The following is a 26,806-nucleotide window of genomic DNA, read 5'->3' as shown; positions in this document are numbered from 1 at the left end:
CCAAATTGCTCTTCATTGATACGATTGTGTTTATACAGGACGTACCGTCAACCAGCTCTGCGAAATTATTAATGGCCCGACTTCGGCAGAGACCAAATCACCGTAAATGCTTCGACAAACAACAGATTGACCATGCAGCGCCTTTAACCCTCGTTTTCGCACTGATCCCAAAACCCTAATCTTTCCACCATAGTAATGGTTGAACGAACCAGAGGGGTTCTTGGGACAACAAAAGGCACATTGATATCCATGTCACACACCGTAATTTTCATTTCGTCCCATGGTAAAGGGGATGAGTGTACGCTTTATTTATCCACCATCTTTGGCGGTTCTGATAGCAGCGTAAACTGAGTTTATCCCCTAGATTATTAAACTGTCCCATCGTGTCAAAGCCCACTACATGACTACACATGCCACTCACAATAACATCCATTCAGAAACAAATTAATGGCTTAAAATAATTGAAGTCAGTTAACGGTGACATTTCACTGGCTATAGAAAGTTACTTCTGCATGTTTACAACCTAGAATAACTACATAATGAGATGAGATGACAGGAAATGTTACATTGTTCAGTATGGAATTCAGAACATCACATGGTTCATTCAAAATGGCCAAATTCACCAAGTCTGATTTACTACCACCAAGAAAGAAAAATAGGACAAGCATTAATTTGTAGATTTATTTATACATCAAAACAGTCACAGGGTTGAATTGACTTGGCCTGGTTCTCCCCAGTTCCAACGAGACGTCCCACTTCCTTGCTGACCAAACAGGAGTGCAAGAGTGCTTGCCGGTGTACAACAGGAGAGCTAGAGGGAAAATAGTGTGAGAATTAAACCCTGGTGATACTGTAGGGACTAATACACAAGGTATGAGATGACTTGATCAGAGCGTAACCAATCAGACTGGGGCGGTAATGATGACTCATCAGGTCAGTGTCTAACAAACTGCATGGGTCAGAGTGATGATCCAAGAGGAACATTCAACAGGACATTAACAACATCTTCCTAGTATTGATCTGCACCCGTTTCCATTATAATACATATACAGTCGTGGCCAAAAGTTGAGAATGACACAAATATACATTTTCACAAAGTCTGCTGCCTCAGTTTGTATGATGGCAATTTGCATATACTCCAGAATGTTATGAAGAGTGATCAGATGAATTGCAAAGTCCCTCTTTGCCATGCAAATGAACCCAATCATTAACCAGACCAGGTGAAAGCTAGCCCTTATTGAAGTCACTTGTTAAATCAGTGTAGATGAACAGACAGGTTAAAATGATTTTAAACAAGACATGGATGGAGGATGGTCTGGTGTCAAGAAGGGCAGCAAAGAAGCCACTTCCTCCAGGAAAAACATCAGTGACAGACTGATTTTCTGCAAAAGGTACAGGCATTGGACTGCTGAGGACTGGGGTAAAGTCATTTTCTCTGATTAAATGGGGCATCTGGAAAAAAGCTTGTCCAGAGAAGACAAGGTGAGCGCTACCATCAGTCCTGTGTCATGCCAACAGTAAAGCATCCTGAGACCATTCATGTGTAGGGTTGCTTCTCAGCCAAGGGAGTGGGCTCACTCACAATTTTGCCTAAGAACACAGCCATGAATAAAGAATGGTACCAACACATCCTCCGAGAGCAACTTCTCCCAACCATCCAGGAACAGTTTGGTGACGAACAATTCCTTTTCCAGCATGATGGAGCACCTTGCCATAAGGCAAAAGGGATAACTAAGTGGCTCGGAGAACAAAACATCAATATTTTGGGTCCATGCCAGGAAACTCCCCAGACCTTAATCCCATTGAGAACTTGTGGTCAATCCTCAAGAGGCGGGTGGACAAACAAAACGCCACAAATTCTGAGAAACTCCAAGCATTGATTATGCAAGAATGGGCTGCCATCAGTGAGGATGTGGCCCAGAAGTTAATTGACAGCATGCCAGGGTGGATTGCAGAGGTCTTGAAAAAGAAGGGTCAACACTGCAAATATTGACTCTTTGCATCAACTTCATGTAATTGTTAATAAAAGCCTTTGACACTTATGAAATGCTTGTAATTATACTTCAGTATTCCATAGTAACATCTGACAAATATCTAAAGACACTGAAGCAGCAAACTTTGTGCAAATTCATATGTGTCATTCTCAAAACTTTTGGCCACGACTGTACACTGAGTGGACAAAACATTAAGAACACGTGCTTTTGCCATGACAAGCTGACCTGATTTAAGATTTAAGTGCTTTTGAATGGGGTATGGCAGGCACACCGGTTTATCTCAACTGAAACACTGCTGGGTTTGTCAAGTGCACCAGTTTCTCATGTGTATCAACACTGGTCCACCACCCAAAGGACATCCAGCTACTGGAGCTTACTGTTCTGAGAGCAAACTCAATATTAGGAATGTGTTCTTAATGTCCTCTATACTCAGTGCATTATAATACTGGAACCCTAAGTCATTCCCACTACACACCTTCACACTCCACCAGCACAGCAACACTTCAGCAGCCAACGAGATCTAAAAAGACAACAGTTTTAAAACCAAATAATCCCAATCTTAGATTACTAGACTACATTCAGAGCATTCTGAAACCATCTCAGACGTAGGTTCAGTCATTGCAGCCATCCAGCCAGTGGTCCAGGGTCTGGGGTCAAGCCTCCCACCCAGACACCCTCCCTCCAGGCAGGCAGCCCACCTTACCCCTGCCCCTCGCACTAAGAGCAGGCTTGTCAGTGTCTGCCCAACCCACAAGAGGACCGATGGGAGGACAGACCTTCATCCAGCCCAGAGCACAGGACAGGACAGCCACCTGACTGGATGCTGACTGTGACTCATCATTTACAACATTCGAGAATGCTTCATGTGGAAGGAGAGTTAAGATGCTGTCTAAAGTCACACACCTTTCCAAACACTGCAGACACTAGGACCTCAACCAAGGGGCAGAAACCTAGAGGGAGAAAGTAGGAAAGCATGAAGTGACATTGTATGAACTAGTAGTGAGACATGAGATCAGTCTATAGCAGTGTATTCTAATCCTGGGGACCCAACTGTCAACAAGTGTTTTCCCCCCCAGAACTAGGCTTGGGTGGTATACCAGGGTGTTTGGAAAACAGGGTTTCACCAATAACATTTAGATTATTTCTCTGAAGTTTATATTGAAGCTACTTTAGTAAATACCTGCAGTCAACATTAGGGTCTGATTATTTAAGACTAATTAGTGAAAGATCATCATTGAGCCGTCTGTGTAAACGAAGCCTTACATCTGGGTCCCCAGAACCAGGATTGTGAAACACTGCTCTAGAATATAGATCAGTTCAGTAACCAATCAGTCAGCTTAACATCAGACTGGGGCGGTAACAGGAAATCATCACTTCCACATTATAAAGGACAGAAGTTAAAGGCAACAGATCAAAGTGAAAGTTGATCCTACACACCTTGAGGTAGTGCAGCAACAGTTCTCCAGTGGCCAGGCTGGAACAGTTAGGACCTGGAAAGAACAGATTACAATTAAACATTATGTAGAAGTACATTAGGTACTGCAGACTATATGCAGAGCATTCTGAAATGAGATCAGTCTCCAGCTTCAGTCATTGTAGCCATCCAGCGGGCCAAGGACTGGCTCCAAGCCTCCCACCCAGACACCCTCCCTCCAGGCAGGCAGCCCACCTTACCCCTGCCCCTTGCACTAAGCAGGCTTGTCAGTGTCTGCCCAACCCACAGGAGGACCGATGGGAAACCTGGGTTGATGCCAGCCACAGAGCACCGGACAGAAGCCAACCAACTGTCATGTGCATCCATCATCACGTACAGCATTCCAGAATGTTCCATGTGGTGGGTGTGCGCTGTAGTTAAGTGTTCATGGGAATTGTAGTTCACTCAGTGACATTAATGAGTATGTAGAAGGTAGGTGGAGTTGGTAGCAAGTGCAAGAGGTGGAGGGTCAGTGAGTGAAGATGCTGTCAAAACAAAATCATACACACCTTCCTGAAGACTGCAGACCCACAAGGACAAACTGGGGAGGAGAGTTGAGGGATTATTAAGTGATGTTGTAAGAACTAGTGGTCGACATTAGATCAGTCTACAGCATTATCTAATCCTGGGGACCCACCACTCCTCTGGGTCCCCAGAACACACTGCTGTAGTGGAGATCAGTTCAGTAACCAATCAGTCAGCTGAACATCAGACTGGGGCGGTAACAGGAAATCATCACTTCTACATTATAAAGGACAGAAGTTAAGTGGATCATACACACCTTGAGGTAGTTCAGTAACAGGCATCTTCTAGTGACCAGTCTGGTACCACCATCAGGACCTGAAGGAGAGGAGGCTAAATAAACATGCTGAACAGCAGGACATTAAAGACTGCTTTATTGGCTGATAGATCAGAGGGGTAACCAATCAGCTGGGGAGGTAACACAACTATCTGAAAGACAACTGATCCTAGACCAGCACTACCACCCTGAGAGACTAAATATGGGAGTGCTGACAAGGGCCCTGTACTACATCAGGACAAGAACATAGTTATTTGCAAGTCAGTATCCTAACTTATATCCTGCTTAAACTCTTTATTATATTGCAGTACCATCAATAAATAAACTGACTACATTCTGAGCGGCCCATCCGCCCCAGTGATTTGTGCTGCTACTAGCATTTCATGACTGATCTTGCATCTACTTCTTGATCTTAAATCTAATGGCGGCCATTTTGGATCAACGCAGAGCCAACAGCCATTTTGTGTGAGTCTCTGGTCCCATCAGACAGTTGGTAACCCCAACCAGCTGTCCCCTTGCTGCCCTGGCAACGCCAGTGGGTCCACCTTTGCAGGTTCTGTCGTCGACGCAGGGCGTAAGACGCGTGCGGGTGTCATCACCAGGAGCCAGAGTCACCATGACTACCAAACAGCAACTGTTCACCCTTGTTTGCAGTGAGTATTAACACTAGACTGGTTATAGCTTGTGGCTAAGGCAGAGGCTCTGGTTAAGATACAATGACTAGATTCATTTCACATGACAATTACCAAACGTACTCATTAACCAGAACTCACCAGTCTAGTTGGCATCACGGCTCCCTGTTCAGCCACATACAGAGGAAACCTAAGACAAAAGCTTCAAGATAATCTCTTGGTGGGGACCAGATACCAGGCAGGCACAAGGAGGGGGTTAGACATAACATATGTAGCCTTTATGACAGGGTTACGTAGCCCTCTGCTGAAGTCAGACGAACGAGATTCCAAAGAGAATATTCATCATGTTCAGCAGAGGGCTAGCTCAAACGTGTTGCGTTCAGCTAAACTATACAAGTTAAAAAGTTGACAATGCTATGCAAATATCAATACAATAAACTTAATTGAATGTTTGAACTACCACTTCCAGGACAAGACACTGGTGTTAAAATATCAATTTAGACTGGATGGACCCTTACCTGCATAGCTTAGAGCAGCCATCTTGTTTCAGGACAGTCAACTGTAAGACAAAATGGTTCCGTAACTAGACTGCAACAAAACAGTCAAGGGAGGGTTCTTTACTCAGCAGGGTGTCAGGTTATTATTCATCAAGAGGAATTCAGAAGAACGAGATTACAAAAAGGTTTATCATGCGGTTGCAGAGAACTATTGTTGTTCTGGGAAAGACCTCCCTTTCTAGTGCACTACTTCTGACTAGGGCACTTAAAGCTCTGGCACCATTTGGGACAGTTTCAGGACGACATCTTACCAGTATGTGTGAGTCCACGCTGCAATTCCACTGACCACAGCCCTCAAACCTTGGAGAACGAAAGGCAAACATTTTATTAGTGTGTTGATTGAGAAGTCGATGACTAACTGCTGCATTAGCTACAGTCACTCAGTAGTTCATGTCGTTTCACATCGGTTCAAAGTGAGCTAAGTTTAACATCATTGGGACTGTAGCATGTCCCAGTAGCCATCTTGTATAGTTGGACAGGCAAAAGAGTATAGTGAAAGTGCCTGCATACAAAGTCACACCCTACTCTTTTTATAGTACACGGCTCCTGGTTTATGGTAGTGCACTATAAAGGGAAGTGGGGTACTTTTCCAAATAAAGCCAGTGTGTTAACATTTCACTAACCTGGATTTTCAGAAAGTGCATCAGTCTCGTGGTCTGGAATCAGGTATTCTATAGAAGGAATCACAAAATAATGTTAGTTATAGTTTGGCTTCTATGAGAAGATAGAAGGTTCTTGAATAGAGCCCATCAGATCAAACAGTAGCTTCACAAAATATCAGACATATGCTTGTCAATGGATCATCATATAAAGCCCGGAAGTAGTGACCACATAGAAATCTGGTGCCATTGGAACTGTCCTGAACACCAGTGAATAAACACAAATGGAACTCACACATTCCTATTCCAGAATGGAACTCCAAGTGGGGATTCTGTTCAGATCCCTTCAAGTCAGGAAGTCATGTCACAAGTAATGCAGACCTGAGCAAAGAACACATCCATGTTAGTGACTTAGTCTGTATATTACAAGAGGCTTTGGAACACAGGTCAAGGAGGCCATCAGATCAAAGTTAGCATCACCAAAAATCAGATATATGCTTGTCATTGAGGATCATCATTTACAGCCAGTCACTTAGTTAACAAATCCTGAAAGTCCACTTCCCTATTTAGTTGTAAGACAGTTTTCCAAGTGCACAGAGATACTCAGGGATTTAGGGCAGAGGACCTGTATCTACTTCCCCAGACAGATAAAGTCATGGATACATATGTTATGTCAGAGTCAAACTAAGGTAAGTTACATGTAGTTTTGCAAGCCAATGCTAACCAAAGCTAGCATAACGACTGGAAGTCTACGGGTGTGTACTAGCATGCTAGCTGGCCATATTCTTAATAGCTGCGTTAACGCTAGTGAATATTCACTTACAAATCAACCTTCACAGTGAAGTTGTATCCATTAACTTGGAATTAGATAAAGGGCCCTGGCGAATCCCTTTAAGGCGAAGGGCTGACAAGCTGAACACATCTAATGATCCTAGCGGTAAGTCAATGCACTCACGTGTCAGTCTTCTGGACTTCCCTGGTATCTGTCCTGCATTTCTGTTGATCAGGGGCAAAGTTAGGAAGGTCCATTTATGAACAGACAACACGCAGGCATATTAAACTCGACATTGCTATCGCCGCTAAAGGAACCTCATTTCCAATACAGTGAACTACTTTTGACCAGATCAACGTTAATCAGTAGTAAACTATTGAGAATAAGGTGCCATTAGCGCAGCAACGACAGTCGAATCAGGGGCCAAATGCTACTCAGAATCTGGTAAAGAAGTTTCTTCTTCAAAGGCTGATTCGGTAAGAGAGAGTTCATTTTATCATCACCGTAGCACAGACCGCTTAACGTTGGGTTTATAACGACTGATGGTCCGGTCACTCCTAACTGGCAAGCTAGCATACTAGCTAACATGACACGTGGTTAGCTAACTAAAACCACCACGTAAGCAGGTATTTAATAAGTAATATGTTCCTTACCCGAGCAGCACATTCGAGTCGTCGGCATCTTGAAAGGAGAACATTTTAAAAGTTAACACTAATGTTAGTTACAACCGCCGTAGCTATCCATCCATTAAATCATGTAGGTTCTCATGTGACCTGGCTAGTTGCGGACACGTGTTCTGCGAAAGCAGCATTTCGAAACACGTTTTTGGTTAAATATATATATATATTTTGCAAGTCTCTCATCAGAAATACTAAAGTACAATCAGGTTTTCAGAACAGGTCTGTGTAAATTATAATCGAAAGACGTTGCGATGCTAACAGCCAGATATCGGCCTGAACATGAAATAAACAAATCAGAACAAAACATGTTTGATACTAGAAATAAATTCCATAATTTGTCTAGAGTAAATTCTGAAGATCTGTGAGACAAAAGGATCGCTTCAGATTGAACGCCAAAGTGGCGACTAGCTAAGTTTACCGTTCAGCGTTACCAACTCATCTTCAGAGGAAGTTGCTCGAGGCAGGTCGGTTTGTTGCTAAATGACGTTGGGATGTCATTGCGTGATGCCGTCAATACATAATAACGTAAGACGGCGTCATTACGTAGAATACGCTATAACCTTACTCAAATTGACTGGCCATCTCGGCGAAAAACATATATATATATTTTCACGGGGGGTGCTGAAGATGGCGGCGAGTGCATTTTTTGAAGAAATAGCACCTTTTTTACTTAAAACCTTTAAGGAGGCTATAAAGAAGGGAGAACTACCTGCCTCTCTGAAGCAAGGGGTTATTACTCTTATACCTAAACCAAACAAGGATCTCCTAAATATTGATAATTGGCGTCCAATCACAGTCCTAAATAACGACCAAAAAATGATAGCCTTAATCTTTGCAAAAAGGTTAAAGTCTTGCTTGAATGATCTGATTGATGAATGTCAATCAGTGTTCATGAAAGGGCGCCATATATCTAATAATCTGAGGCTGGTGTTAGACTTGTTTTAGTATTGTGATCTATTGGATGACTTCCCTGTTATCCTATTTTTGGATTTTCAGAAAGCATTTGATACAGTAAGTCACAATTTCATCTTTGATTGTCTTAAGCATTTGAAATTTGGTTGTTTTTTTGTTGATGCTATTAGAACTCTGTATAATGCTGGCAATAGCTGTATCAAACTCTGTCATGGAACATTCTCAAGGTTTAACATTTACAAAGGAATACGACAAGGTTGTCCAATTTCACCTTTTTTATTTTTGTTAGTATCTCAAATGTTATTCTTATTAGTTCATAAAAGTCCATTTGAAGGCATTACATTCCAGGCCAGAGAGATCAAGATATCGCAACTGGCAGATGACACCTCACTTTTTTTGAAAAATGTATCTCAAGCTAGATTAGCATTGGATATCGTGAAGCAGTTCTCCAAAATCTCAGGTTTGGCATTAAATCTTTCCAAATGTGAGATGTTTGTTTTGAAAGGAGCTGTCAATCCAGCAGATTGTAACATCTCTGGAAAAGATACTGTAACCTTCCTCGGTGTAAAGATCACCAAAAATCTTAAGGCTGTGAATGATCTTAATTTGAACCCTGTAAAATTATCCTCATGGTTAGGGAGGGATTTAAGTCTTCAAGGAAGGGTGCTTTTATCCAAAGCTGAGGGGCTATCTCGTGCATCCTTTCTTTTTTTCATCTATTGACATTCCCAAATCCACTTGCTGTACCTTAGATCGGCTTTTGTACAACTTCATATGGAAAAACAAGCCACATAAGATAAAAAGAGATGTTTATCACAACAGGGTATGTGATGGCGGTCTAAATGTCTTAGACTTCACTCTCTTCAATCAGGTCAACTGGATTAAAAGATACATAAAAAATCCTCGTAGTTTCTGGAATATTAGACCTCATTTTGTTTTTCAGAAGTTCAGAGGGCTTCATTTTTTACTACAATGTCCATATATTGTGGGTAAACTTCCTATGAAACTGCCGGCTTTTCACAAGCAGGCTTTAATGTTCCGGGCTTTGTTGTATAAACACAACTTTTCACCTCATAAATGTTTAAAATGGAACAATGGGTCGATATTACATAGAAACAAGATGTTATTTAACCATAAATGGTCTCGAAAAACATTGTCCTTGTCAGCCAATTAGTTAATATTAGTGAGAATCTATTTACACGGAGAGAATTTATGGAAAGATACAACTTTGAGGTTTTCAAGCAAGGAATATGACACAGTTATTAAAGCTCTACCTAGTGGGATAAAAACTTTACTTCAGAATAATGCATATTTTGGAATATCTCCGATTGTAAGCGATATCCAGGTGAATGGCATTGGTCTACTAGATACGAAATTCAACAATCGTTTATTAAGGGATATTTTCTACAGGAAGTCTATTCCCTCTGTGATATTTTGTTGGAATTCATCGTTTGATGTAAACTGGCGCAGTGCTTGGCTCACTCCACGCAAATCTATGGTGACCAGTAAAATAAAGGAGATCTCCTTTAAGATTATCCATAGATTCTATCCGTGTAATAGCTTGATTTCTTAATATATACCTGATGTTACCAGTGAATGCAGTTTTTGTGAACTAGAAACTGAATCTATTGAACACTTATTCTGTCATTGTTATATAGTGAAGTGTTCTGGACTGATGTAAAACTATATCTTGGCCTCAAATTGCATACAACCATTGAAATTTCTAAGTTTGACATATTATTTTACTACACTGATTCCACAATTGAATGTGAGTATGTCATAAATCTATTTTATTAGGAACATTTTTCATACACAAATCAAAATTTATGAAGAAAAACCCCCTTTTCTTAATTTTTTTATATGATTTGGAAAACTATTTAGAGTCTTTGAAACGTATACAAAACAAAATGTCAATTTTTTTTAATTCGCTATATGTCTGTATTTGAATTGATATAATGTGGATTAGTTTTATATTTTTTCACCATTTTTAAATTATTAACAGTAACATGCAAAACATAAACATTACAGCCAGCGGGATTCCACAAAGAAATGAGAAAAAATATATATATCACATGAAAAAAATTATAAAAAAATCTCGGCGAAGAATATGACTTAACATTTGTTAGTTTAGATTTGTTTGTTTATTATCATATATTTTTATTTGTAAAGGTAATATAAACACAACACATTTTATATTATCACATTTTTATTTTTAAACACAACACATTGAATTATTGAACAATTACACATTATTGAACAATTACATTTTGTTTATTTTCTTTTTAACTAGTAAACCTACACATTCTGAACAATCCTAGTTTTAAGCAGTGTATTGGTAGTTAACATTCTACCTAACTGATCAACAATTATAGGTACAGGCTAATAACAAGGTATACACTGCGTGCACAATTATTAGGCAAGTGAGTATTCTGATCTTATCATTGTTTCTATTCACATTTTCGAACTCCAAACCATATAAACTTGAATGCTTATTGGATTTAATCATTTTGAGGTGATATGTATTTGTGTAATGAGGGAAGGTGTGGCGAAAGTGAATAACACCTTATATCAAGGTGTGCATAATTATTAGGTAAATTGGGCCAAAAAATAAATTTAACTGACACTGAAAAGCCAAAAATGTAAATTGCCTTTCAGACGGATGCGACACTCTTTAAATAGCTAAACTATTGAGGTGTGACCACCGGACATTCAAACGTTTTGTTGCGAATAGTCAACTGGGGCGCAAAAAACGCATGGGGAAGAAAAGACGCAAATTAACTGCAAAAGACTTGAGAAGAATTAAACGTCAAACTACCAGGAACCCATTATCCTCCAGTGCCACCGTATTCCAGAACTGCAACCTACCTGGAGTGTTCAGAAGTACAAGGTGTCAAGTGCTCAGAGACATGGCCAAAGTCAAGAAGACTGAAACAAGACCACCCCTGAATAAGATTCACAAGTTGAAGCGTCAAGATTGGGCAAAGAAATACCTGAAGACAGATTTCTCAAAGGTTTTATGGACAGATGAAAGGAAAGTGACTCTTGATGGACCAAATGGATGGGCCCGTGGCTGGATCAGTAATGGACACAGGGCACCGCTTTGAGTCAGGTGCCAGCAAGGTGAAGGAGGGGTACTGGTATGGGCTGCTATCATTGAGGATGAGGTAGTTGGACCTTTTCGGGTTGAAGATGGACTGAAACTCAACTCCCAAACCTACTGCCAGTTTCTGGAAGATTCTTTCGTCAAACAGTGGTACAGGAAGAAGTCCTCAGCATTCTAGAAGGCCATGATCTTTATGCAGGACAATGCTCCATCACATGCATCCAAGTACTCCACTGCTTGGCTAGCCAGCAAGGGCCTCAAAGATGCCTGAATAATGACCTGGCCCCCTTCCTCACCTGACTTAAATCCTATTGAGAACTTGTGGGCCCTTCTCAAATGTGAGATTTACAGTGATGGAAGACAATACACCTTTTTGAACAGCATTTGGGAGGCTGTGGTAGCTGCTTCAGCGAAAATTGATCGTGAACAGATCAAGAAACTGACAGACTCCATGGATGGAAGGCTCATGGCAGTTATTGAAAATAAGGGTGGCTATATTGGTCACTGAATATTTTTGAAAGGCCAAAAATGTTATATAATTGTCATTTTGTGTTACTTATCTGTTACACTTACTCAAAAAATTGAGAATAAACAAGTGAGTTGAGAGAAATTAATTTTGTAATTTAGTTGCCTAATAATTCTGCACACTAATAGTTGCCTAATAATTCTGCACACTTATATATTTCCCTGAGAAAGACAAAACTCACTTTTCCTTTGTTAATTATTCAGGTTTGAGGTTCAATAACATTTTGGATTGACTGAGAGCATTGTGTTTGTTCAACAATAAAATGAATCCCGAGGAATACAATTAGCCTAATAATTGTGCACGCAGTGTATATGCTATCTTATTGAATAAGCAACTTAACTCAAATAATGATGTATGTGCTAGGCATCTCTCTCCAGGTTGTTGTGCTGCTAGGCTGGCTAGCTGCTCAATGGTTTCCTCCAAATATTGCTACTGTTTTCACACCCACTGCAGTACACACTGCCACCATCAGCTGTGTGTCTCCGCCAGTTCCAGAAAGCCAACTCCTTGCATACGTACTGTAAATATGATAAATCATAGATTGGCAAGGAAATCCTCTTCACTGTCCAACTGCATTGTCACTGAGCTGGAACCAGCAGTAGAGGATGGCGTGGCCTTAACCCTCCCGTTGTCTCGGCCGGGTCAGAGCGACCCGCTGGCTCGGCCATGTGTTAGGAGCCGTTCCCCCCCGCGTCCAGGCCGGGTCAGAGAGACCCGGGCCGGCCATGTGTTAGCCCTCCCGTTGTCCCGGCCGGGTCAGAGCGACCCTCTGGCTCGCCATGTGTTAGGAGCCGTTCCCCCCCGCGTCCAGGCCGGGTCAGAGAGACCCCCTGGCTCGGCCATGCGTTAGCAATGCGTATGTTATAACCCCCTCTGCAGTTGTCCAGGCCGGGTCAGAGCGACCCCCTGGCTCGGCCATGTGTTAGCAATGTGTCGGCCATGTGTTAGGAGCCGTTCCCCCCCGCGTCCAGGCCAGGTCAGAGAGACCCCCTGGCTTGGCCGTGCATTAGCAATGCGTATGTTGTAACCCCCCCTGCCGTTGGCCGGGTCAGAGCGACCCCCCCGGGCCGGGCGCGTCAGCGTGCAGTCGGCCGGCCGTAGAGAGGCTACTAATATTGTCAGGAAGAAGAAGAAGAAAAAGAAGAAGAAAAAGAAGACGAGGACGACGATGAGGACGACGGCGAGGAATACGACCCCGCCGAGCGTGAGGCAGCCGCCGACGCCTCGCCGCGGTCCCGGTTTCAGCGCGGCTCAGGTCCTGGAACAGATAGCCTCCAGTGTCGACCGAGAAGACGAAGAAGACTTTTGCGATTCCGAAGAGGAGGACGTTTCGGAAGACGAAGACGGCGAGGAATACGACCCCGAACGTGACGCGGACGACTCGGCCTTGCGGTCGTGCTCCTCTTTTTCTTCTTCTTCTTCGGAGGAGGAAGAGCGAGAGGGAGAGGGAGACACGGCCGCCGCCCGAGAGCGAGACAGAGAGCCAGAGCGAGAGGACACGGCGGCGGCGGCCGGCCAAGCCCGAAGGGAGACGTTGCTGTCAAAAAACGGCAAAATCAAATGGTCCTCCGCGGCCTATCGCTGCCCGGACCTGCCCCGCGCAGTCCGCCACCCCAGCCCCGCGGTGACGCCTGGCCCTACGGCCTACGCAGCGTCGCGCGCGCTCGACATCGAGTCCGCCTTCCGGCTGTTTGTCATGCCGGCGATAGAAAGGATCGTTGTGGACATGACGAATCTGCAGGGGGTGAGAAAATACGGCGACGGCTGGCGACCCATGGACTCGGTCGACCTGCGCGCCTACCTAGGGCTGCTAATCCTAGCGGGCATCTACAGGTCCCGGGGTGAGGCCGCGGCCAGCCTGTGGGAGAGCGGCAGGACCGTGTTCCGAGCCACCATGCCGCTCAAGGTCTTTCACAAGTACTCGAGGCTGCTGCGATTCGACGACCGCCGGTCGAGACTCGCCGCCGACAGACTGGCGGCCATAAGAGAGGTCTGGGACCTGTGGGAGGAGCGGCTGCCGGCCCTCTACAACCCGGGGTCCGACTTGACGGTGGACGAACAACTGGTCCCGTTCAGAGGTACCGTCTGTTCGTATCTGTGCGTACGTACGTGTACTATAGAGAGGTAGCGTCGGCGTGTAACATAAACGCCGTGCGCCCCCAATGATGAGCCAGCGGTAGTATAGAGAGGTAGCGTCGGCGGCATCATCATCATCGTCATCATCAGCAGTATCAGCAGCGTCGGCGTGTAACATAAACGCCGTGCGCCCCCAATGATGAGCCAGCGGTAGTATAGAGAGGTAGCGGCAGCAGCAGCAGTAGCAGCAGCAGCAGTAGCATCAGCAGCAGCAGTAGCATCAGCAGCATGACGCTGCTAATCTCCTTCCTTTCAACCCGGGGTCTGACTTGACGGCGGACCAACAACTGGTCCCGTTCAGAGGTACTGTCTATGTATCTGTGTATCTGTGTACGTGTAGTATAGAGAGGTAGCGTCAGCGGTAGCAGCGGCAGCGGCGGCGTGTAACATAAACGCCGTTCGCCCCCCAATGATGAGCCAGCGGTAGTATAGAGAGGTAGCGGCATCAGCAGCAGCAGCAGTAGCAGCAGCAGCAGTAGCATCAGCAGCAGCAGTAGCATCAGCAGCATGACGCTGCTTGATGAGCCAGCGGTAGTATAGAGGGGTAGCGTCAGCATCAGTGACGCCGCCGCCGCTAATCTCCTTCCTCTCCCTCTCCCAAAAGGGCGCTGTCCTTTCCGACAGTACATCCCCAGCAAGCCGGCCAAATACGGCATCAAGTCGTGGGTGGCCTGCGACGCCAAGTCCAGCTACGCTTGGAAGATGCAAGTCTACACCGGTAAGGCGGTCGGCGGAGCCCCCGAGAAGAATCAGGGCGCGCGCGTCGTCCTCGATCTCACACAGGGGCTGCCCGGTGGTCACAACGTCACCTGCGACAATTTCTTCACCTCCTACGAACTCGGCCAGCGGCTCCTCGAGAGGAACCTCACCATGGTCGGCACGGTGCGAAAGAACAAGCCCGAGCTCCCTCCCGCGCTGCTCCAGTCAAAGGGCAGACAGGTCTCGTCCTCCAGGTTCGCCTTGGCCTCCCACCGCCACTCTGGTGTCCTACCTGGCAAAGAGAAATAAGAACGTGCTACTCCTGAGCACGCTGCACACGGAGGCCGACATAAGCGATCGCCGCGACCGGAAGCCAGCCCTCATCCTAGACTACAACCGCAACAAGGGCGGCGTGGACAACCTAGACAAGGTGGTCGGCACCTACAGCTGCAGACGGATGACTGCCCGCTGGCCCCTGGTCATCTTCCACAACATCCTCGATGTGTCCTCCTACAACGCCTTTGTCATATGGCGAGAGATCAAGCCCGACTGGATGCCTCGGAAGCGGAACAAGAGGAGGGTGTTCCTGGAGCAGCTGGGAAAGGCACTTGTCAAGCCCTTGATACAAAGAAGGCAGCGTCTCCCCCGCACCGAAGCCGCGTCCGCGCTCGTCAAAGTCGTGCAGAGTGCCGACCGCGACGCGGCTCCTCCGCCAGCCCAGGAGCACGCCGCTGGCCCGGACGCCGCTGGCCCGGCCGCCGCCCCGCTAGTGGCGAGTAAGAGGAAGAGGTGTCAGCTCTGCCCGCCCAAGAAGGACGCCAAGACACACACGGCGTGCTGCAGGTGTAAGAAATACATCTGCAAAGCCTGTTCGCACGCCTACTGTCACACTTGTGCCCTCTGGGCCTTTAGCCGACACGGGACAGGGTGACTCGCCGGGGACACGGGGAGTAGGCAGAATGGGAGGACAACGGGAGGGTTATAGCTGTATGCTGCTGTGGTGCTAAACTGCTTCAGAACTTCACTTGGTAGTTTATGCTGGTAACAGGTATCACCAGCCAGCTTCAGTCCATACCGCACCAGGAGTATGGAGTTGAGAGTGTGCAGTGCCATTCTATTTCTTGACTTGACCACACTCATTTGGCTGAACAGCCGTTCAACCTCCGCATTTGAGTGTGGCAAGGAGAGGGCAGCGAGTGCAGCTTTGCACAGTTCTTCAAATGGATTTGACCTGGAAGAGTCCGTGTAGTTATTGACTTCACTCCAAAACTCGACTGTATTTTCAGTTGAGTCCCACCCAAACAGATGGATGTTTCTCCATTGGAAACAATTTTATCAACTGTTTGGGGCTGGTACCCCAGTAGCTCAGCTACTTTAATCATTTCAGCGGTGCCTTTATTGTGCTTTAGCGTTTCCTTAACACAGAACAAGGCCATGTTTCTCAAGGCTTCAAGGTTGTCTGGGAGCCTTGCTTGCAGCTCCTTGCTTAAAGCAACAATGTAGTTGATGCATTGTCTCCGGATGACCTTTTTGTCCTCTGGCGCAAGACTGAGTTGGTACACCGTGCTCTCAAAGGTACCGAAGGTATGGTGATGGACTGAGATGTCCATCAATGGCATCATTCAGGACATCAATTTTTGCCATAGGATTGACTACTCTGCTGCAAATTGATGTTAAGAGGTGTACCAGATTGTCCAAAAGCTTGACAGGATCTGTTTGCTCTCCCTCAAATGACTTCACTGCAACTTGTACGTCGGACAGGATTGATTTCAAGAATGTCAGGTAGACATAGTTGGTCTTGTCCATGTACATGTCGTGGAGCACATCCGCCATGTAGCAACGCTCACTGGCCTTTGTCAACTCAAAGTGGAGTTTCAGTTCTTCCCACTGGCTCGATATACGAGTTACCGCAGGTTCAATCGATATCCAACGTGTGGCACACACTTTGGTGATCTGCAGGGGTTTCTGGCCACAATTAACTGTGACATACACCACTTTGTACGCCTCGCAACGTTTTGGGGACATGGAAAACCAGTTGTAGGTTTCCCTGATTAAGTACTCAACACTCCTAGGGATGGTTTCTTTGGATGCTGCACTGTCAGCCAATTGTAAAGAATGGCATACATCACGGATGAGTACCAAATTGGGTAATGCACATTCTTCCTTTAAAATCATGTGCACCCCAGTCATCACGGATGCATTATCAGTGCCAATACCCTGAAGAAACTGTGGTAATGTAGACTGCGTTGTGGGGTTGTACGGTCTTGATTTAGTTATATGCTTTGCTGTCGCACAATGTTTTTTGATGTCATACATTTTTGCAGCATATCTGATTTGCAGTACGCACAGGATGCCCGTCAATCATCCCCAATTACTGGCTTCAGCCACCCTTTAAATTCAGGTACAGACTCCCACTCTTTTCTGTACTTCTGGCTGTACAATTTTGATTGAGACATGATTGATGTTGAAAGTTCTGTACAAGATCTCGTCGAACCCGTACTACTGCTGCAGCAGTCAGCCAACAATGATTTGCAATTTGCTGAAATTGCTGCTGCCTGTGCACGAGCTGAGCGCCTGCTGCTGATGTCACTCACAATGCACTTTTGCAGCCAGGCACGTGTGTTGTGACTGAGTGTGTGACGGAGAAAATCATTTTTGTGTCATTTAGAGGGAAAATGTGTGCATTTTAGAGTTTGAGTCACTTTTCAAAAGTTGCCAAAAGTTCCAAATACATTTTTAAAAGTAGCTACATTTGTTGCTAGGTGCTGTTTGAAAAAAAAAAGTTGCCAGGGTACTCTGAAAATAAAATTGCTAAGTTGACATCACTGCCTGAGGGTGTGTGGACTGCAGTCTGTGTCTGTCTCTCTCTCTTCTTCTATGGTATAATGGCGTATGGTATAATGTGCATATTCAGCGTTATTAAACCACATCAACTGTCTGTCATCTGTACCTTTACCAGCACGCGGGAGAGAACACATAAAGTAAAACCTAACCTAAAGAATATACAGTCCACCAAGTCCTCCCTCACAGATATAATTATATCCAACTAATGATATCCAACTTCTTGGACACTTGTGCTGTACAATTAATCACTGTGGCTATATTAAAATATATATATACCTTTATTTATCTAGGCAAGTCAGTTAAAGAACACATCTTTATTTACAATGACGGCCTACCCCAGCCAAACCCGGACGACGCTGGCCAATCGTGCACCGCCCTATGGGATTCCCAATCACAGACGGTTGTGATACAGTCCAGGATCGAACCAGGGTCTGTAGTTACGCCTCTAGCACCGAGATGCAGTGCCTTAGACCACTGCGCCACTCGGGAGCCCCTCAGATTTGTTAGGCTGCTGCTAGACAGAACCATCATACTGAGCAATAACTGTTTACAGTGGTTCATTGGTTTTCTGCCAACCAGTGCTTCACTTTAATGTTTCTGTTATTAAAATTCACTCATCCCACCATGGTTAGTGTTGGAGTGTAACTGCTAAATTCAGTCACCCCACCATGGTTAGTGTTGGTGTGTAACTATATAGTAAATTCAGTGACCCCACCATGGTTAGTGTTGGTGTATAACTGCTAAATTCAGTCACCCCACCATGGTTAGTGTTGGTGTGTAACTATATAGTAAATTCAGTCACCCCACCATGGTTAGTGTTGGTGTATAACTGCTAAATTCAGTCACCCCACCATGGTTAGTGTTGGTGTGTAACTATATAGTAAATTCAGTCACCCCACCATGGTTAGTGTTGGTGTATAACTGCTAAATTCAGTCACCCCACCATGGTTAGTGTTGGTGTATAACTGTATATTAAATTCAGTCACCCCACCATGGTTAGTGTTGGTGTATAACTGTATATTAAATTCAGTCACCCCACCATGGTTAGTGTTGGTGTATAACTGTATATTAAATTCAGTCACCCCACCATGGTTAGTGTTGGTGTGTAACGGTTTGACTTCATGTCTTGAAAAGGTTTTAATTTCATCACTACAGAATAATACCATAAAATACAGTTTTCCAGGGAGTTCTAGAAACCAGTTGAAGGAAAACTCCATCCAAAAACATATTTTGGTATTTGTTTCATTAGTCCATTGTGACATAGTCCCAAAATGTTTTTCTTGTCAGCAATCCACTTCAAGATATGTAACTTTCAAAATACAGAAATCCCCATTTGATGCATTTAGCAAATACCAAAAGACCGTATTTGGGTGGAATTTTCTTGTAAGGAAAGCATGCACCAGTCAGGTGAAAGGTTATTTGGCACCACGTCCAATGTCAGACGAAGACCTTTTTAATGCCACAGAAAATACCATCCATCTGAGTGATAAAGATTATAGACTGTTGCATTCTGCTGCACTACCCCAGTTCACCACTAGAGACATACAGGTATTCTATCCAGTGGTGTTCTGCTGCACTATCCCAGTTCACCACTAGAGACATACAGGTATTCTATCCAGTGGTGTTCTGCTGCACTATCCCAGTTCACCACTAGAGACATACAGGTATTCTATCCAGTGGTGTTCTGCTGCACTACCCCAGTTCACCACTAGAGACAAAGGTATTCTATCCAGTGGTGTTCTGCTGCACTATCCCAGTTCACCACTAGAAACATACAGGTATTCTATCCAGTGTTGTTCTGCTGCACTATCCCAGTTCACCACTATAGACATACAGGTATTCTATCCAGTGGTGTTCTCCTGCACTATCCCAGTTCACCACTAGAGACATACAGGTATTCTATCAAGTGGTGTTCTCCTGCACTATCCCAGTTCACCACTAGAGACATACAGGTATTCTATCCAGTGGTGTTCTGCTGCACTATCAATCTGTGTCCGGGAACTAGGGTCAAAAGAGCAAACACTGATCACCATAATAATAGTTGAACAAACCAGATGAAGGGTTTTCGGGACCACAAGGTGGCACATTGATGTCCATGATACACCCAGTTACATACCGCAAAACATCCATTCAGAAACAAATCAATGGCTTAAAAATAATTGAAGTCAGTTGACGGTGACATTTCACTGGCTATAGAAAGTTACTTCTACATGTTAGCATCCACCTAGAATAACTACATAATATGACAGGAAATGTCACATTGTTCAGTATTGAATTCAGAACATCACATGGTTAATTCAAAATGGCCAAATTCACCAAGTCTGATTTACTACCACCAAGAAAGAAAAATAGGACAAGCATTAATTTGTAGATTTATTTATACATCAAAACAGTCACAGGGTTGAATTGACTTGGCCTGGTTCTCCCCAGTTCCAACGAGACGTCCCACTTCCTTGCTGACCAAACAGGAGTGCAAGAGTGCTTGCCGGTGTACAACAGGAGAGCTAGAGGGAAAATAGTGTGAGAATTAAACCCTGGTGATACTGTAGGGACTAATACACAAGGTATGAGATGACTTGATCAGAGCGTAACCAATCAGACTGGGGCGGTAATGTTGACTCATCAGGTCAGTGTCTAACAAACTGCATGGGTCAGAGTGATGATCCAAGAGGAACATTCAACAGGACATTAACAACATCTTCCTAGTATTGATCTGCCCCCCTTTTCCATTACAACACATTTACACTGAGTGGACAATACATTAACCAGACCAGGTGAAAGCTAGCCCTTTTAAGTCACTTGTTAAATCAGTGTAGATGAACAGACAGGTTAAAATGATTTTAAACAAGACATGGATTGTGTACCACTCAGAGGGTGAATGGGCAAGACAAAGATTTAAGTTCCTTTGAATGAGGTATGGTAGGTGCCAGGTGCACCAGTTTCTCATGTGTATCAACACTGGTCCACCACCCAAAGGACATCCAGCTACTGGAGCTTACTGTTCTGAGAGCAAACTCAATATTAGGAATGTGTTCTTAATGTCCTCTATACTCAGTGCATTATAATACTGGAACCGTAAGTCATTCCCACTACACACCTTCACACTCCACCAGCACAGCAACACTTCAGCAGCCAACGAGATCTAAAAAGACAACAGTTTTAAAACCAAATAATCCCAATCTTAGATTACTAGACTACATTCAGAGCATTCTGAAACCATCTCAGGCGTAGGTTCAGTCATTGCAGCCATCCAGCCAGTGGTCCAGGGTCTGGGGTCAAGCCCCCACCCAGACACCCTCCCTCCAGGCAGGCAGCCCACCTTACCCCTGCCCCTCGCACTAAGAGCAGGCTTGTCAGTGTCTGCCCAACCCACAAGAGGACCGATGGGAGGCCGGACCTTTATCCAGCCCAGAGCACAGGACAGGATTGCCACCTGACTGGACAAAGGTACTCATCATTTACAACATTCGAGAATGCTTCATGTGGAAGGAGAGTTAAGATGCTGTCTAAGGTCACACACCTTTCCAAACACTGCAGACACTAGGACCTCAACCAGGGGGCAGAAACCTAGAGGGAGAAAGTAGGAAAGCATGAAGTGAGATTGTATGAACTAGTAGTGAGACATGAGATCAGTCTATAGCAGTGTATTCTAATCCTGGGGACCCAACTGTCAACAAGTGTTTTCCCCCCTAGAACTAGGCTTGGGTGGTATACCAGGGTGTTTGGAAAACAGGGTTTCACCAATAACATTTAGATTATTTCTGAAGTTTATATTGAAGCTACTTTAGTAAATACCTGCAGTCAACATTAGGGTCTGATTATTTAAGACTAATTAGTGAAAGATCAGCATTGAGCCGTCTGTGTAAACGAAGCCTTACATCTGGGTCCCCAGAACCAGGATTGTGAAACACTGCTCTAGAATATAGATCAGTTCAGTAACCAATCAGTCAGCTGAACATCAGACTGGGGCGGTAACAGGAAATCATCACTTCTACATTATAAAGGACAGAAGTTAAGTGGATCATACACACCTTGAGGTAGTTCAGTAACAGGCATCTTCTAGTGACCAGTCTGGTACCACCATCAGGACCTGAAGGAGAGGAGGCTAAATAAACATGCTGAACAGCAGGACATTAAAGACTGCTTTATTGGCTGATAGATCAGAGGGGTAACCAATCAGCTGGGGAGGTAACACAACTATCTGAAAGACAACTGATCCTAGACCAGCACTACCACCCTGAGAGACTAAATATGGGAGTGCTGACAAGGGCCCTGTACTACATCAGGACAAGAACATAGTTATTTGCAAGTCAGTATCCTAACTTATATCCTGCTTAAACTCTTTATTATATTGCAGTACCATCAATAAATAAACTGACTACATTCTGAGCGGCCCATCCGCCCCAGTGATTTGTGCTGCTACTAGCATTTCATGAATGATCTTGCATCTACTTCTTTATCTTAAATCTAATGGCGGCCATTTTGGATCAACGCAGAGCCAACAGCCATTTTGTGTGAGTCTCTGGTCCCATCAGACAGTTGGTAACCCCAACCAGCTGTCCCCTTGCTGGCCTGGCAACGCCAGTGGGTCCACCTTTGCAGGTTCTGTCGTCGACGCAGGGCGTAAGACGCGTGCGGGTGTCATCACCAGGAGCCAGAGTCACCATGACTACCAAACAGCAACTGTTCACCCTTGTTTGCAGTGAGTATTAACACTAGACTGGTTATAGCTTGTGGCTAAGGCAGAGGCTCTGGTTAAGATACAATGACTAGATTCATTTCACATGACAATTACCAAACGTACTCATTAACCAGAACTCACCAGTCTAGTTGGCATCACGGCTCCCTGTTCAGCCACATACAGAGGAAACCTAAGACAAAAGCTTCAAGATAATCTCTTGGTGGGGACCAGATACCAGGCACAAGGAGGGGGTTAGACATAACATATGTAGCCTTTATGACAGGGTTACGTAGCCCTCTGCTGAAGTCAGCTATTCCTTTTCTCAACAGGAGTTCAGACGAACGAGATTCCAAAGAGAATATTCATCATGTTCAGCAGAGGGATAGCTCAAACGTGTTGCGTTCAGCTAAACTATACAAGTTAAAAAGTTGACAATGCTATGCAAATATCAATACAATAAACTTAATTGAATGTTTGAACTACCACTTCCAGGACAAGACACTGGTGTTAAAATATCAATTTAGACTGGATGGACCCTTACCTGCATAGCTTAGAGCAGCCATCTTGTTTCAGGACAGTCAACTGTAAGACAAAATGGTTCCGTAACTAGACTGCAACAATACAGTCAAGGGAGGGTTCTTTACTCAGCAGGGTGTCAGGTTATTATTCATCAAGAGGAATTCAGAAGAACGAGATTACAAAAAGGTTTATCATGCGGTTGCAGAGAACTATTGTTGTTCTGGGAAAGACCTCCCTTTCTAGTGCACTACTTCTGACTAGGGCACTTAAAGCTCTGGCACCATTTGGGACAGTTTCAGGACGACATCTTACCAGTATGTGTGAGTCCACGCTGCAATTCCACTGACCACAGCCCTCAAACCTTGGAGAACGAAAGGCAAACATTTTATTAGTGTGTTGATTGAGAAGTCGATGACTAACTGCTGCATTATATACAGTCACTCAGTAGTTCATGTCGTTTCACATAGTTTCAAAGTGAGCTAAGTTTAACATCATTGGGACTGTAGCATGTCCCAGTAGCCATCTTGTATAGTTGGACAGGCAAAAGAGTATAGTGAAAGCGCCTGCATACAAAGTCACACCCTACTCTTTTTATAGTACACGGCTCCTGGTTTATGGTAGTGCACTATAAAGGGAAGTGGGGTACTTTTCCAAATAAAGCCAGTGTGTTAACATTTCACTAACCTGGATTTTCAGAAAGTGCATCAGTCTCGTGGTCTGGAATCAGGTATTCTATAGAAGGAATCACAAAATAATGTTAGTTATAGTTTGGCTTCTATGAGAAGATAGAAGGTTCTTGAATAGAGCCCATCAGATCAAACAGTAGCTTCACAAAATATCAGACATATGCTTGTCAATGGATCATCATATAAAGCCCGGAAGTAGTGACCACATAGAAATCTGGTGCCATTGGAACTGTCCTGAACACCAGTGAATAAACACAAATGGAACTCACACATTCCTATTCCAGAATGGAACTCCAAGTGGGGATTCTGTTCAGATCCCTTCAAGTCAGGAAGTCATGTCACAAGTAATGCAGACCTGAGCAAAGAACACATCCATGTTAGTGACTTAGTCTGTATATTACAAGAGGCTTTGGAACACAGGTCAAGGAGGCCATCAGATCAAAGTTAGCATCACCAAAAATCAGATATATGCTTGTCATTGAGGATCATCATTTACAGCCAATCACTTAGTTAACAAATCCTGAAAGTCCACTTCCCTATTTAGTTGTAAGACAGTTTTCCAAGTGCACAGAGATACTCAGGGATTTAGGGCAGAGGACCTGTATCTACTTCCCCAGACAGATAAAGTCATGGATACATATGTTATGTCAGAGTCAAACTAAGGTAAGTTACATGTAGTTTTGCAAGCCAATGCTAACCAAAGCTAGCATAACGACTGGAAGTCTACGGGTGTGTACTAGCATGCTAGCTGGCCATATTCTTAATAGCTGCGTTAACGCTAGTGAATATTCACTTACAAATCAACCTTCACAGTGAAGTTGTATCCATTAACTTGGAATTAGATAAAGGGCCCTGGCGAATCCCTTTAAGGCGAAGGGCTGACAAGCTGAACACATCTAATGATCCTAGCGGTAAGTCAATGCACTCACGTGTCAGTCTTCTGGACTTCCCTGGTATCTGTCCTGCATTTCTGTTGATCAGGGGCAAAGTTAGGAAGGTCCATTTATGAACAGACAACACGCAGGCATATTAAACTCGACATTGCTATCTCCGCTAAAGGAACCTCATTTCCAATACAGTGAACTACTTTTGACCAGATCAACGTTAATCAGTAGTAAACTATTGAGAATAAGGTGCCATTAGCGCAGCAACGACAGTCGAATCAGGGGCCAAATGCTACTCAGAATCTGGTAAAGAAGTTTCTTCTTCAAAGGCTGATTCGGTAAGAGAGAGTTCATTTTATCATCACCGTAGCACAGACCGCTTAACGTTGGGTTTATAACGACTGATGGTCCGGTCTCACCTAACTGGCAAGTTAGCATACTAGCTAACATGACACGTGGTTAGCTAACTAAAACCACCACGTAAGCAGGTATTTAATAAGTAATATGTTGCTTACCCGAGCAGCACATTCGACTCGTCGGCATCTTGAAAGGAGAACATTTTAAAAGTTAACACTAATGTTAGTTACAACCGCCGTAGCTATCCATCCATTAAATCATGTAGGTTCTCATGTGACCTGGCTAGTTGCGGACACGTGTTCTGCGAAAGCAGCATTTCGAAACACGTTTTTGGTTAAATATATATATATATATATATATTTTGCAAGTCTCTCATCAGAAATACTAAAGTACAATCAGGTTTTCAGAACAGGTCTGTGTAAATTATAATCGAAAGACGTTGCGATGCTAACAGCCAGATATCGGCCTGAACATGAAATAAACAAATCAGAACAAAACATGTTTGATACTAGAAATAAATTCCATAATTTGTCTAGAGTAAATTCTGAAGATCTGTGAGACAAAAGGATCGCTTCAGATTGAACGCCAAAGTGGCGACTAGCTAAGTTTACCGTTCAGCGTTACCAACTCATCTTCAGAGGAAGTTGCTCGAGGCAGGTCGGTTTGTTGCTAAATGACGTTGGGATGTCATTGCGTGATGCCGTCTTTACATAATAACGTAAGACGGCGTCATTACGTAGAATACGCTATAACGTTACTCAAATTGACTGGCCATCTCGGCGAAAAACATATATATATATTTTCACGGGGGGTGCTGAAGATGGCGGCGAGTGCATTTTTTGAAGAAATAGCACCTTTTTTACTTAAAACCTTTAAGGAGGCTATAAAGAAGGGAGAACTACCTGCCTCTCTGAAGCAAGGGGTTATTACTCTTATACCTAAACCAAACAAGGATCTCCTAAATATTGATAATTGGCGTCCAATCACAGTCCTAAATAACGACAAAAAAATGATAGCCTTAATCTTTGCAAAAAGGTTAAAGTCTTGCTTGAATGATCTGATTGATGAATGTCAATCAGTGTTCATGAAAGGGCGCCATATATCTAATAATCTGAGGCTGGTGTTAGACTTGTTTTAGTATTGTGATCTATTGGATGACTTCCCTGTTATCCTATTTTTGGATTTTCAGAAAGCATTTGATACAGTAAGTCACAATTTCATCTTTGATTGTCTTAAGCATTTGAAATTTGGTTGTTTTTTTGTTGATGCTATTAGAACTCTGTATAATGGTGGCAATAGCTGTATCAAACTCTGTCATGGAACATTCTCAAGGTTTAACATTTACAAAGGAATACGACAAGGTTGTCCAATTTCACCTTTTTTATTTTTGTTAGTATCTCAAATGTTATTCTTATTAGTTCATAAAAGTCCATTTGAAGGCATTACATTCCAGGCCAGAGAGATCAAGATATCGCAACTGGCGGATGACACCTCACTTTTTTTGACAAATGTATCTCAAGCTAGATTAGCATTGGATATCGTGAAGCAGTTCTCCAAAATCTCAGGTTTAGCATTAAATCTTTCCAAATGTGAGATGTTTGTTTTGAAAGGAGCTGTCAATCCAGCAGATTGTAACATCTCTGGAAAAGATACTGTAACCTACCTCGGTGTAAAGATCACCAAAAATCTTAAGGCTGTGAATGATCTTAATTTGAACCCTGTAAAATTATCCTCATGGTTAGGGAGGGATTTAAGTCTTCAAGGAAGGGTGCTTTTATCCAAAGCTGAGGGGCTATCTCGTGCATCCTTTCTTTTTTTCATCTATTGACATTCCCAAATCCACTTGCTGTACCTTAGATCGGCTTTTGTACAACTTCATATGGAAAAACAAGCCACATAAGATAAAAAGAGATGTTTATCACAACAGGGTTTGTGATGGCGGTCTAAATGTC

The 26,806-nt window shown here is 43.8% G+C and overlaps 1 protein-coding gene, 2 long non-coding RNA genes and 8 other non-coding genes across 25 annotated transcripts in view; 1 reads left to right on the top strand and 10 right to left on the bottom strand.

Moving 5' to 3' along the window:
• The window catches only part of LOC145861796 (uncharacterized), a 29,991-nt gene extending 21,990 nt beyond the window's left edge, over positions 1-8,001 (bottom strand). The window contains exons 1-14 of one of the 11 annotated variants that reach the window (XR_014381485.1): positions 7,926-8,001; positions 7,481-7,508; positions 7,011-7,051; positions 6,351-6,436; positions 6,080-6,127; positions 5,708-5,756; positions 5,418-5,458; positions 5,041-5,089; positions 4,250-4,308; positions 3,978-4,009; positions 3,432-3,468; positions 2,898-2,944; positions 2,470-2,514; positions 668-811 (exon numbers count right to left, since the gene is read on the bottom strand). This is a non-coding gene — a long non-coding RNA (uncharacterized LOC145861796). The other 10 variants (XR_014381486.1, XR_014381484.1, XR_014381490.1 and 7 more) reach the window with 10 other exon arrangements.
• Positions 3,306-3,375, bottom strand: LOC145861868 (small nucleolar RNA SNORD31). The gene has a single exon (XR_014381554.1). It is a non-coding gene; the product is annotated as a small nucleolar RNA SNORD31 (small nucleolar RNA).
• Positions 4,145-4,214, bottom strand: LOC145861865 (small nucleolar RNA SNORD31). Its single transcript, XR_014381551.1, has one exon. It is a non-coding gene; the product is annotated as a small nucleolar RNA SNORD31 (small nucleolar RNA).
• On the bottom strand, positions 4,745-4,871 carry LOC145861845 (small nucleolar RNA SNORD22). Its single transcript, XR_014381535.1, has one exon. It is a non-coding gene; the product is annotated as a small nucleolar RNA SNORD22 (small nucleolar RNA).
• LOC123728823 (small nucleolar RNA SNORD29) lies at positions 5,832-5,895 on the bottom strand. The gene has a single exon (XR_006760595.1). It is a non-coding gene; the product is annotated as a small nucleolar RNA SNORD29 (small nucleolar RNA).
• Positions 8,002-10,831: 2,830 nt separating the features above from the next.
• LOC106597882 (uncharacterized) lies at positions 10,832-15,814 on the top strand. The gene is made up of 4 exons (XM_082964591.1): positions 10,832-14,126; positions 14,789-15,066; positions 15,185-15,463; positions 15,569-15,814. The coding sequence occupies exons 1-4, from the start codon at positions 13,217-13,219 to the stop codon at positions 15,812-15,814; spliced, it is 1,713 nt and encodes a 570-aa protein (XP_082820717.1). The 5' UTR covers positions 10,832-13,216.
• A 4,273-nt stretch (positions 15,815-20,087) lies between these two features.
• Positions 20,088-25,540, bottom strand: LOC145861795 (uncharacterized). Of its 5 annotated transcripts, none has more exons than XR_014381479.1 (12): positions 25,466-25,540; positions 25,013-25,040; positions 24,543-24,583; positions 23,883-23,968; positions 23,612-23,659; positions 23,240-23,288; positions 22,950-22,990; positions 22,550-22,598; positions 21,759-21,817; positions 21,248-21,294; positions 20,825-20,869; positions 20,088-20,231 (listed from the first exon to the last, which is right to left on the bottom strand). It is a non-coding gene; the product is annotated as an uncharacterized LOC145861795 (long non-coding RNA). The 5 variants fall into 5 exon arrangements; XR_014381481.1 differs by having other exon boundaries at positions 25,479-25,523; XR_014381480.1 differs by having other exon boundaries at positions 22,550-22,624; positions 25,013-25,516.
• LOC123728838 (small nucleolar RNA SNORD31) lies at positions 21,654-21,723 on the bottom strand. The gene has a single exon (XR_006760610.1). It is a non-coding gene; the product is annotated as a small nucleolar RNA SNORD31 (small nucleolar RNA).
• LOC145861848 (small nucleolar RNA SNORD22) lies at positions 22,254-22,380 on the bottom strand. The gene has a single exon (XR_014381538.1). It is a non-coding gene; the product is annotated as a small nucleolar RNA SNORD22 (small nucleolar RNA).
• On the bottom strand, positions 22,710-22,781 carry LOC145861859 (small nucleolar RNA SNORD30). Its single transcript, XR_014381545.1, has one exon. It is a non-coding gene; the product is annotated as a small nucleolar RNA SNORD30 (small nucleolar RNA).
• On the bottom strand, positions 23,364-23,427 carry LOC145861855 (small nucleolar RNA SNORD29). The gene has a single exon (XR_014381541.1). It is a non-coding gene; the product is annotated as a small nucleolar RNA SNORD29 (small nucleolar RNA).
• Positions 25,541-26,806: the final 1,266 nt, after the last annotated feature.

This window comes from Salmo salar, chromosome 18 (assembly GCF_965601325.2).
Source record: "Salmo salar chromosome 18, fSalSal1, whole genome shotgun sequence".
In the NCBI taxonomy this organism is placed as follows: domain Eukaryota; kingdom Metazoa; phylum Chordata; class Actinopteri; order Salmoniformes; family Salmonidae; genus Salmo; species Salmo salar.
This window is presented reverse-complemented; position numbering and strand designations above follow the sequence as displayed.